General features: G+C 42.6%; 1 protein-coding gene across 18 annotated transcripts in view; it reads right to left on the bottom strand.

Annotated features, from left to right (window-relative positions):
• Positions 1–13,026, bottom strand: part of Syne1 (spectrin repeat containing nuclear envelope protein 1) — a 477,641-nt gene that overhangs the window by 56,568 nt on the left and 408,047 nt on the right. For all 18 annotated transcript variants that reach the window (XM_052750933.1, XM_052750946.1, XM_052750935.1 and 15 more), the window contains 2 exons: positions 8,838–8,963; positions 5,825–5,980 (listed from right to left, as the gene is read on the bottom strand). In XM_052750933.1, coding sequence (XP_052606893.1) covers positions 5,825–5,980; positions 8,838–8,963 — 282 coding nt within the window. The remainder of the gene's footprint in view (positions 1–5,824; positions 5,981–8,837; positions 8,964–13,026) is intronic.

Below are 13,026 nucleotides of genomic sequence, written 5' to 3'. Positions count from 1 at the left end.
TGCAGACAGAGGTATCAGACGACCCAACCCCAATGGTATAAGCGATATACTATATCACCTTTTGTAACACACATATGTGGACACACACACACACACACACACACACACACACACACACACACACTATTGGCTTTGTCCCTCCAGAGAACCTTGCCTAATATGAGCAGTCATTCACTTCTCTCTGAACACATCTCCCAGCTCAAATCCACTCTCCATCTCTATGTGTTTGCCTATTCCCAACATTCCATGTAAGTTGGAATCACAGTTTATGTTCTTTTCTGGTGGCCTTCTTTCACTTAGCATAGTTTAAAGGTTCATCCATGTCAAAGGATATATCCATGGTTCATTCTTTCTAACTGTTGGCGACAGTTCACTATACAGATGCAGTATATTTTACTTGTCCATTCATCTGACTGTGGACATTTTGGTTGATTCTAATCCTGATTTACTCCGAATGCTGCTGCCACACATGCTCATGCATAAGTGTCTACACAGACACAGGTATTCATTTCTTTAGGTATATCCTTAATATGATTGCTGGATGATACAGCCACATCAACGATTTTTTTGTTCAAAGTGGCTGCTGTGTTTTACATTCACAACACAGTCATTCTTTGTCTTTTTGACTAGAGCTGCATTAGAGGTAAGAAGTACTTGACTACTATGATTTTCATTCATCTTTCCCTAATGGATAATGGTACTGATGACCTTTCTTGGTCATGTGTATATCTTCTTTACAGAAAAGTTAAACAATTCATATGCCCATTTAAGAAACTGGGCAGTCTACTTTTGAGTTTTCAGAGTTCCTTAACTGCTGCTGACACAATGGTTTGTTTCTCAGAGTCTAGAATGATTCGTTCTAAAATTCTAAAATTCTGTGCCTTCATAATGCTCATGATTTTGCAGTGCTGTTTAAGTTACCTAGGAGTGTTTCTAGCTGAGTGTCACCACCTATCAGTAAAATGAAGTACGATTAGTGTAGTAGCAGAAAGCCGGAGGATGGTCCACCGAGGCCCATGACATGTTAACCAGTCACTGATTCTGCTGAGTGAAATGCAAACCCATCAATTTCAGTGGTTTGGATTTGGGAGTATATAACTCAATATTTTATTATGAAAAGTTTCAAATAAGTTTAAGTGGAAATGCTGTATGTTAAGCATCCAAGGTACATGTCCTACTTGCCACTAAAATTGCTGACATTTTCCTACCTTTTAATATTCCTTTAACTATTAGCCTATTTACTAACAGCATATTGTGTTGCTGTTGCTTTAAGACAGGACCTCAGTATGGATCTCAGGCTTAGTCTCACATCAATCTCACAATATGTTAGCAGTCAGGCTGGTCTGGAAGACGATCCCTCTGCCTCAGCCTCCTGAATGCTGGAGTTAACAGCTATTGACTACCAGACCTTGCCTGAACCATTTATTCATTTTTTTTTATTTTTGTGTGTTTTAGTTTTTTGATATAATACTCCCCTGTGTAGCCTTGGCTGTCATGGTACTTTCTACACAGATCAGGCTGGCCTCAAATGTAAGGTGGTGATCCTTATATTTCTACTTCCTGAGTGGTGAGATTGTAGGCATGAACCACTGCATTTAGCATCCTATTTTTAATTGTACTTTAAATTAACTTCCTTTTAAATAGGGGGATAAAAACACTTCAAAGGTACCCTATGCTTCTTGGTTACCAATGCTGCCTCTGATTGGCTCTAACAGTGATTAGGTAGATAGTACTCAAGGTTCCATAGAGTCCCATTTGTCTATGATCTTATACCCAAGAAGAGCTGGGAAGCAGGTCACAAGCCTGGGATACTTTTCACAAGACCAACCTCAGGAACATGAGATTCCTGGAGAGGAGACCACATGGCCTACCACAGCTTTTGAAAAATTTCCATTAGAAATTCCCTCTTTTGAGTTAATTGTGCCCATTTAAATAAAATATTTCTCCAGGTTGGGGATCACTACTGAGTCGACCAGTGTTACCTCATCAATGTAACTCAGTTTGCCATTTAATTTTCTTTGAGGTGGAATAATACAGGGGAGACAAGTGGCGATGAACTCATTTGGGGTGGGGATTTATAGGGAATACGAGTCAAAAGGTCCTGTAGACAAATCTCATCTACTCCGAGCTCTACCCAGACTGTTCTATGGTACGGTCAGTCAGCATAGAAGAATCTGCTGTTCTAAAACCCTAAGACTGTGAGGCTCCCCTTCACCAACACCTGCAGAGGGGGTGATTATAGAAGGCTATCACCTATTTCTCTGAGGAGTAGGTGTACCCTATCCCAGGGTGAGTTGGACAATTCAGGTACCAGCTTTGGGCCAGTGAAAGGCAGGATCAGAAAAGCTGGTGTCTTTGGTACAGGCTGTGATGTACATTAGGGTCACACGTCCAGAAGCAGCTGAGACTCAAGGCCAGTGTCCACTACGCTGCTGAGGAGACCAGAGTGAGTCACTCCTCTTCTATAAGCCGCCTTCTTTTCTTGTTTTTTTCTTTTTTTTTTTTGTTTTTGTTTTTTCGAGACAGGGTTTCTCTGTGTAGCTTTGCGCCTTTCCTGGGACTCACTTGGTAGCCCAGGCTGGCCTCGAACTCACAGAGATCCGCCTGGCTCTGCCTCCCGAGTGCTGGGATTAAAGGTGTGCGCCACCACCGCCAGGGCCTCTTTTCACTTGTAAACTGACATTCCATTTTCTCCAAACACAAGCATTTAGTGTTTGCAATGGAGAGTCACCGTCAGTGTGTGGAGCGCTGTACTATGCTCCAGGATGTGGTGTGCAGACAGGAAGGCACAAGGAAGCAGACAGCTTAGAAAAGGCCGGTATACAACACAGGTTTGACAACTCCCCATCTCAGTCTGATCTCTTCTCTCCTTAGCATTCCTGTGTTCAGCCTCTCCAGGGACCAGCTTGAATACACGTCCTTCGTGTTTGTCTCACAACACGAAAGCATTGCTTTCGTGTGTTTACTGTGGAGCTACGACTGGAAAAAAAAACCCTAAATATGTGGGCTGCAAGCACTGGGTGTAAGCCAGGGCCCAAATCTTTTTGCAAAGATGTAAATTCATAAGAAGGGTGGCATTCGATGCTGTTTATACACTGAATATTTAGGCTATATTTAATGAACCGTTTCTTTCCTTGGATGCAGTCGAAACCCTGAATTTATCAGCTCAGCACACATTTGCATTTTCTTAAGGGCAGAACCACAGAGTATTGCCTCCAGAGTGAGACAGCTGAACAGGAAGTACAGATTTTTCTAACAGTAAATATTTTTATCATGACATTGTGGGTGTAAACACATACACACACAGAGCGATTCTAGTGGTGTGGTGTTAGATGTTTACATTACAGCTAGAATCACACATGGTTCTACAAAGAAACAGAGGAAGAAATGCAATATATAATCCGCAACTGGGCCCAGCTAGGACAGATCCCTTGGGGTGGCTGAAAACCTCATCCCTTCTGTGTTTGCTCTGAAGCGCCACAGCATCTACTTACGGCTTGTCTTCCTCATCCTCATCTGTGGGTCCAGTTACGCCTCACCTCTCCTCAGCTGCTTCTACGTGAGCAGGGCAGGCTCTCCCCTCCTTTAGCAGACATAACGTCACCTACGTTCAGCTGAGTTTGTTGACTTTTACGAGGAGCTGGGCACAGGCTTGTTTCCTGTTGTGGTTTCACATTTGACATAAGTTCACCGGAAACAACAGCCTCAAGAGCCAGTAGCTCCTCTGTGTCCCTCCCTGCTCGAGAATTATGACGTCTTGGCACCTGGCCAGACCCAAGGCTACATTCTCACTGGTTTAAATACATGTAGATCGGACTGGGACGGGTACAGGATAATTATGTCTCATTCTCATACTTTAAGACTCTGGCAGCGGAAGTTTCTAGAAGCACCGGATGTTCTATCGGCTTCCTCTCTCTCACGTTCCAGTCTGCTCACCACAGGTGCACAGGATTAATGTCCTCTCAGCGTGTCACGTGGCCAAACGCCACTTCCAAGCTGTATTGTCAGGCAGATTTATCTAAGTTTGGTGGGCAATTTTAGAACATATGAATGTCTGGCTTAAGAATTAGCAATAATGATACTTCCATGGCACTGTTCCACAATTTTCCCCCAATCAGAAACTATAGTATGATCATAGTTTTCTTCATCTCCCAAATATTAAAATTCTGTCACTATTTTATTCTCAGAGAAACAAAACTATCAGGACATGCATGCAGTTCATGGCCTTCATTATTAGCCCATATGCAGAGAACACTTAGCCGCTGTGGGCACTGGCTGTCCAGAGAAAAGGCCTGTGCATCTAAGGGCCTCCAAGTCCTGGGATCAGACTACAGACATTTATAAAAAAAACACGTGTTCCATGGTGGCACGGAACAAGAAGGAAATGGGAATTCACAGGATTATAAAAATACTAAGGGTAGAAAATTTCCAAAAAGGACTTCACAGAGTTGTAAGATAGGAGAGAAAATAGGCGAGCAAGCCAGAATAAAAGTAGTCAGTCTAGGCATGATCAAGGCCTCCAAGAAGGGATGTTGTGAAGGTTTATCAGGGAACAAGGAGGTGAATTCTGAAGACAAAGTAGTTGTAGCCTTCTCTCAAAATTAAGAAAATGATAAATAGGGAGCTGGAGAGACTGGGCCCTGCCATGGGCCCAGTCCTTCACCTTCTAAGACCCACACCTCTCCAGCCCCCACTATGCTTTAACCTCGTTAATGATGTATGTGTTCCCTGTACAACAATCTCTCCTCCACCCCCCACCTCAGCACTTAAGATTTACCCATTTCAAGAAACATTTTCTCTGCATTCACCAATGCCCGCCACCCTGAGCTAGCCGGCACCTTTATGCATTGTTTTCAACTGTTCATTATAGACTTTTCTTCATAACTGTATAGGACTTTCTCGGCTGACTTTAGTTCCAGTGCCATTAGAAACTTGATGGAAGGAATTTCTATTTACGGCCTGTGTTCACACTAATTGCAATGACCAATCCACTAAACAAATGTGTACGAGAGCCTGCAGCATGGCCGGAATGATGCTCAAGGTGTGTTATAGTCAGCAGTGCGGCAGGGATTCTACTCAGGGGGTGTTATAGCTTGCAGTGTGGCAGGGATTCTACTCAGGGGTGTTATAGCCAGCAGTGTGGCAGGCATTCAGGGTTATGTTATAGTCGGCAGTGTGGTCCTCTGGGCATAGCACTAAAGAACAAGGCACCAAGACTTCTGCCAAGTACAGCCGCGGGCTCTTAGGTGGCCAGCAGGCTTCACTGCGAACCTTTATCCGATGTTCCCGTTTTGCCCGGGATGCTCTCCTGCTGCCTTTGCATCGATCTTTCCCTCCCTTCAGAGCTTAAGTTAGAATCTTCTTTAGCAACTTGCACACACAGGAGGGCGTTTAGTAAATAAGGTCAGCCTAACAATGCCATGCACCCATGAATTCATAAGAAAAAACTATGACTGTTCCAACAAATAAAACTATCTCTAGAATATTGTTAATATTAAAACTAAAACGATGTGATTCTTCCATGTTTAAAATCCAGAACATACCACCAGTATGGACCCAGCTGAAAATTCATACCTAGAAAGCACAACAGTTTGGGCCAGGAAAGGAAAGAGCAAGAAATACTTCAATATAGATGAATCCAAAGCATAATATGATGATAAAGTTGTCATTATTCTGAAATATTCTGGCTATGATCACAGGTTTCTCTGTCTATACAGTGAGTCACAGGGCGAGTCCGGACATGCATCAAGCCTGTCTGGTGTCATGGATTGCCTCCCACCTTCCCATCCTGAGGAGCTGCTTCCTCCTTCTGACTACATCTTACCTGGTGACATAGCTCCTCCCACTGCCTTTGCAGAAGCTCCACGCGTTCATTCAGGATGGAGATGTCCTCGGCACTGATGTACACGGCCAGGGCGTCCCTCAGGAGCACGAGTTCCGCCAGGTCATCTGTCCACCTCCCAACGGCGTTTTCCAATTCCTACGTGGGAACAAACATCCATGAACCCCCACGACAGCTTTAACCCTTTGGAGGGGCTCTGGTGACCCTTCTTAGTACTATTCCCTTTCTACAAACTCTTTCTGAACGTCAAACTCGAGCTCTGTTTTCTTTGCATCCTACCTAACTGGAAAACCTGCCAGTGCTTCTGAGAAAACACCAAGGTTCCCCGCAAAACCTTTCTCCCATCCATTCACCACCACACTGATCTTTTCAGGATAGTGTTTGTTTTCTCAAAATCCAAGATTTTAAAGTGTCATGGCCGCCTTTATTCTGAATTTATATCATCCTACAACCCTGAGACCATGAACACATCTAAACTGATTCCAGAACCCCTTAACCATCCATTAGTTTGTCCGCTTCCTGATCACACAAATACAGTATTTACAAAGGGAAATTTCCTAGGCTGAATGTCATTGGTAAATGCTCGGTTGACACATTCTGTGATAAATGCTGACCACGAAATATCAAGCTTTGTTACAGTTTCTCTTCCACTTAAAGTAATTTATTAGGTACACATTCTGTAGGACCAGAGATTTATTGAAGCTATTGATTATGGACTTGTCCTTTGGGGGCATTATTTGAAGAAAAAAAAAAATCCCTGTAGCCATGTTCCAATGAGCAGATGTGGGTTTCGGCCACGCTTTGACAGGTGACCAGTTTCGCAATTTGCGTCACTCTCGCTCTCTGCCAGGTGTTGTTTTTAGATTCCAGCTCATTTAATGTATGAATGGAGAATTTCATACAGTCTATTCTCTGTCTTTCCCATCTCTTTACACCAGAGACAAGCTTCTAAAGGAAAAAGTAATTAACAGTACTATCTGGGGCTAACTTTCCAGGCAATTTAAGCAAACAAGGATTTAGCCAGAAATTTTCAAGTAATTGCCTTGTTTGGCTGCCGAAGGTGATTTGGGGAACAGCATAATGGAGCTGTGTGGTAACATGTCCTCCTAATCTCCAAACTCAAAAGCAGGACACTTGTCCAAGTATTTTACTGGCCAAAAGACCAGACTTTGCAGGTGAATAAATATATAGCATTCTGTCTATACCTTTAGCCAGATTAAATTGTTATACCAGTGTAAGGACCATATTCTTTATTATCAATCCCGCTCCTCCCTGCAACTCAAGCATCAGTTTATGAATTTAAAAAGAGAGAGTTAACTGTGGTGATATTTGCCTACACTCCCAGCACTAACTCCAGAGGCTGAGGTACAGGATGAGTTTGAGGACAGCCTGGGTTCCACAGTAAAATCCCATCTAAAACCAAACTAAACCCAAAGAACACACACACACAACACAAAACACACACAAACGCAAGCCCACTGGTTCAGACTCTACCCAGTAGTTCAGGCAGTGTGGCTGAAATACAGTCTTGAAATACAGATAAATCTGTCAATTACTAATATGAAACATTAATGTTATTCTAGACTCTTCCATTTTCTCATCTAGCATAAGAAAAACAACAATGTCCCCATGAACATGTGTCACGCCAAATGAGAGACCACTGGCCTACAGGAGGAGTCTGGTATTAGATCATGCCCATTCCTGCTTATCAGAAATTTTCTTTATTAGATTAACCTCACAGGTTTTTACTGATTTGTTTGTTTCGTTTTTTGAGACAGGGTTTCTCTGTGTAGCTTTGGCTGGTCCTGGAACTCGCTCTGTAGATCAGGCTGGCCTCGAACTCACAAAGATCTGCCTGCCTCTGCCTCTGAGTGCTGGGATTAAAGGAGAGCACCACCACTACCCAGGTAACTACACAGGTTTAAAATAAACTCATTTTAATGTTCATAGCCTTCACATCCTTTTCTTTTGAGGCAAGGGCTCATTATGTATCCCAGTCTGGCCTTGAACTCAGAGTCCTCTTGCCTTAGCCTCTTGAATGCATCACATCAGTTAACCTTCACATGCACCTTAGTGTAACATAGCAATATATTTCATTCATCACCTTTGGTGTAATGTGTATCACTTTTTAATTTTCCTAATGCTGCCTTTCTCAAATTTCAGTGAATATATTTTTATAACTTTTTAACTAGGAGTATCATACAGCAGTAATGTAAAAATGGTTGTGGAAACACCAGAAATGGTTAAGTTGAAAGGAAGCATTTTTGAAGTTACTTTTGATATGATCAGTATATTACTCAGGCAAAAAGTGCTGGCCAGGCACTCTGCTTGGTTACACAGGTGTGCAGGGAATAAATCTTACAGCCACTAAATCATGCTGGTCTTAGTGACCTCATAATCTAGGGAGTGGTCTATGTTACTCCTGATTGTGTCCAAGTACAATTAGAGGTAATGATCATAATTGCGATTAGAGGTGGCAACCACAGTCTGTAGGTGGTTGAAGCTCTGAGCGATTTAAGGATTAGGTCACTCCTTGCTTTGATAGAGATCAGCTTTTTTTTTTCCTGATTTCTGTACAGAGGGGTCTGCCAGGTAGGGTGTGCTCCTCTGCTCCCGTCTGTAGATTTTCCAAGATGTCAATCCTGTCCTTCTTTTCTTAGACTAGACTGTGTTGTTAGAACGACTCTCCAATGTGGATGTTTCAGAAAGATATTTATTGCTCTTAACTCAGCTTTTAAATATCTTTTATGTTGGGTCTTAAATTTTTCATTTGCTTCCTCTGGGTAATCCATAAACTGGTCCATAACTTAACCAACTATTGTAAATCAACAAAGGAGATCTCATTGTATTGCTGACTCCCCTAATGGGCTCTCCAAGGACTTCATATGCTCACATAGACAGCCCCCGGCGTCTCCCTGAGATGTGATTTCACAGGAAATATTCCAGCAGAAGTACGTGGCTAGGTGACAGGGACAGTCTCCATCCAGTCTCGTACCTTACACCGCATCTGCTCAGTGTGGAGTTCGTCGTGGTGGTCTGGTAGAGGCTGGGACAACTTCTTTTTGAAAGTTCGTAGCTTCTCCAGCGAATCAGCTATCCCTTTCTCACATTTTTCCCAGTCCTATAATTGGAGGAGAAAGAAATTGTATACATTTTTTGGTGAGAAATTACAAAAATATAAATGAAAATAAAGAATATAAACACTCTTTTTAATGGCCAGGGATATAAATACACTGATGAATTGTGGGAAGGCGTGTGCACACTCAATGCCATTTTGGACACCATGCCTTTGTCATCATAAGAGCTGAGTTCAATCAGGCGGTGGTGGCGCACGCCTTTAATCCCAGCACTCGGGAGGCAGAGGCAGGCAGATCTCTGCGAGTTCGAGGCCAGCCTGGGCTACAGAGTGAGTTCCAGGAAAGGCACAATGTTACACAGAGAAACCCTGTCTCAAAAAAAAAAAGCGGGGGGGGGGGGGGGGGGTCGTTGGAGAGATGGCTCAGCGGTTAAGAGCACTGGCTTCTCTTCCAAAGGACCAGGGTTCAATTCCCAGCACCCACACGGCAGCTCACAACTGTCTGCAACTCCAGTTCCAGGGGTTCTGACACCTTACACAGACATACATGCAGGCTAAACACTAATACACATAAAATAAAAATAAAAGAAAAAAAAGAGTTGAGTTCAACTTGACTCTGTTACTTTTAGCTGTCTGGCTCTAATAAACAGATGATAATACGTTATGCCTTAGTTTTCCCTGTGAAAATGGAAATAAAGTCTACATCTGTTGAGGGACTAAAGTTAACAATAGGTGTCAAGGCACCAACCCCACTGACCAAAGAATTATGGGTATCTAAATTGAAATCTATGCACAGAGTGCAGAGATCATCTCAGTTTTCTGTCTCTCTCCTAACTCACACACAACTGTTCCCAGGATCCACACTCTCCCAAATGTACCATGAGGGTGGGAAAAAAAAAGATACAGAATCTCCTCAGAATGCAAACGAGCATAAGGTAAGAGACAGAATATAAAAATGATATAGCCTTAACTCGGATTCACTCCAGACATAACTATGAGCTGCTCACACTTGAGAGCCGGCAGAAGTGCAGGCACGGAACCACCACGGGCATCACAAACATGGTGTCCGACTGGTTTTCACCTCGCTCCTGCTTAAACGTGTCTGGGAAGGTTAAGCGCAAGCGCAGAAACTGCCACTCAGTGAAAACTGGAAGAAGCGAGCCGATACACCATTTAGGACACATGTGACTCGTGACACACGCTCTGATAATACCACGGGATGCATGGTAGAGTGTGGCAGCCCAGAGCACACTGGCTCTCTGAGTGCAGGCAAGGAAAAATATGCACGGTGCGTGTCTACTAGGAAATGTGACACACCAAATTGGTACCAGGGGCTCCCTCTGGGGAATGGCAGAACAACTTGTGCTGGTACAATGGAAGTTTCAATTTTCCTGCTACATACCTCAACGACTACCTGAAGTTTTCAATAGCACATGGATTTGTTGTCTAACTTTTAAAATGCTTTTCTTTAAAGGAAAGTGAGAGTAACCACCCTGAATGTTGGGTTTTTATAGTGCCCTATTTGTACGTTATCTTGCCTCTAGTACCTCTTTTTAACTGAATGCCATGTCAAATAGCATTGAGTTAAATACATACCTTGTTTTGCCCAATTCTCCCATTTTGGTGATATCGGTCATTCCTAGTCACAGTGCTCCCAGTGCCCTCCCCAGACCAGCTACCCAATGGTCATTCCCCATATAATGGATCACTGAATTCCAGAGACGATTGGTTTAACAGCTAGTATGACCGAGAGCCAAACATGGTACCAAAGCCTGGCTCCTTCCCTTCCCACTCTCTCCCTTTGTCCCCTGCCTTCTCTTGCCTCAGTTCCTCCTACTTTTCATCCTAACATGTTCCTGTTAGCCACCCACAGGCAACAGTACTCCAGACATCTTTAGTGAAAGACACAAGTTTGAACTTAGTGTCTTTGCTTCCTGAGAGTTCGAATCCAGGTTCTCGTTTCTCTTTAAACTTCCCTGATGGAACTTCACAGAAGCCTAATGACATCGCCTTTCCCTAACTGGCACCAACAAAGGCTTTGCAAACCAAAACTATGGATGTTTTTGTCTATGAGGCTCAACTTTGTTTTAACTCCCCTGTTTAACAATATTTGGTGTGCCATTTTGCTGGCCAATAATCAGTACTGTAGAAATGATTTGTAAGCAAAAAAATTCTCCTCTGCATAGACTTAATGTTTCCAATTAAATCAGCACACACCCTAGAGCTGTCCATGCACAGACAGCGGCTGTTCATGGAGCTACACTGAGATGGTCAGCTCCTTAGGACAAAATCAACATTAGATAAGGAGGCAACACCATACAACTTGGGGCATATATCCTCAGAGCATTAGGCTAACAGCTAAAGACAGAATTTTTATAGCATTGGTGTAAAGATACATGAAAATAAGTCTGGGTAAAAATGAAATTTCTAACCGCTAAAGAATTCCTTGGGCAAACGGAATGTAATGCATGATTCAAAATTAAAGAAATTCTGACAAGAGAAGAATAGAGATTCCCTTCTTCAAAGATGAATTGGACGGTGAAGCCAACCACTGTGCCCCTTTTCCACACGAATGATAAGGAATTAAGTTCCTGTCCTGTTCTGCACACTATCCATCAGAGTGAATGTTTTATACACGAACTGACAGGTGAGACAAGCGAATCCAGTGACTCAGACACCATGCATTCTCACGTCTTGGGATTATATCCAAAAACCACATCACAAATTAAAATAAATATAAGATGAGCACAGTCTCACCAGAATGAGTTACAACATTTTAAATCCTTGTCTGACACCAAGATGCCGACAAATGACTCAGGCATATTATGTTACCAGTGAATTGTTCTGTAAGCAAATAGTGGTGTTTAATATGTGCTCGGTGGCATTTTTGATTTATTGTTTCCTATTCCAAAGGTCTATTGCATAAGATTCCCAAAGTGAACCCCAGGTGTGAATATTTGAAACAATAAAAAAAAATCGGCTCAAATACTGTGACCTATCTCCTTCCATCCACAAAGGTAGCACACTCTCCTTAATAATCAAGAAGAATCGGTGATAGTCAACATATGTAAAACTCCAACATTTCCTGGGTACAATTTTTAAGTGTTAATGACAGCAATGACGTTATTCATGTGCCCACTATCTCATGATTCCCTGGAATTCTTCTGGTAAATCCTCACAATGGTCAAATGGATGAGGTAAAATTATACCCGTTCTGAAGATAAAGAAAAAACTATGAAAAAAACTTTTCAACATGGCCTTATCTGAATTGAGGGTACATTCTTTTTTCCCCCATTTTTTTTTTTTTTTTGTTTTTCGAGACAGGGTTTCTCTGTGTAGCTTTGCGCCTTTCCTGGAACTCACTTGGTAGCCCAGGCTGGCCTCGAACTCACAGAGATCCGCCTGGCTCTGCCTCCCGAGTGCTGGGATTAAAGGCGTGCGCCACCACCGCCCGGCTTTTTTTTTTTCCCCCATTTTTATGAGCACATATTAATTATACAAAATCATGAGTTCCCTCATGAATTGTTCATACATGTATAACTACTGAACTAAAAACAAACTATAAATAGTATGAACATGAGGGTGAGAAGCTCATGACAGGCAGTATGGATAAATTTCAGTGTCCTTGGGTTCACAGTGTCTATGGCCAAAGAAAGGCCTAAGATTCCTCTTGGAGATTTTTGGCCAATGGTAGCCTACTTAGATAAACCAGGGAGAATCAAAAGACTCATTCTGGGTTAGCTTTTTCCTTGGCTATAAAATATGAGATATCAATCTATAAAGCCATTTTAGTCTACAATTTAGGGAATGGAATCTGCTTCTTGAGTTTCTGCCTGGCTCTCTAAAGCTGTCCCATGCTTCAAGGCATAGCATTGGCCATTAATCAGAACTAATCACTTGGACAGCCTTATTAGAGTTTAAATTACTTTGTTAGGCGATTTTCCTGAAAGACAAAGTGCTGAAAATTGGGAAACTTTTCCAGCTCATGCAAGATAGAACAGAGTCTTAAATAAAACAGAGGAGACACACTGGACGGTGTTGCTCAACGATCTTGCATGATGTGCATCTCACAGAAACAATGGGAGGAAATAGCACAACTCCTAAAAGG

The sequence above is a fragment of the Peromyscus californicus genome, unplaced genomic scaffold (assembly GCF_007827085.1).
Source record: "Peromyscus californicus insignis strain IS unplaced genomic scaffold, ASM782708v3 Scaffold_22__1_contigs__length_63687245, whole genome shotgun sequence".
Taxonomy (NCBI): Eukaryota; Metazoa; Chordata; class Mammalia; order Rodentia; family Cricetidae; genus Peromyscus; species Peromyscus californicus.
This window is presented reverse-complemented; position numbering and strand designations above follow the sequence as displayed.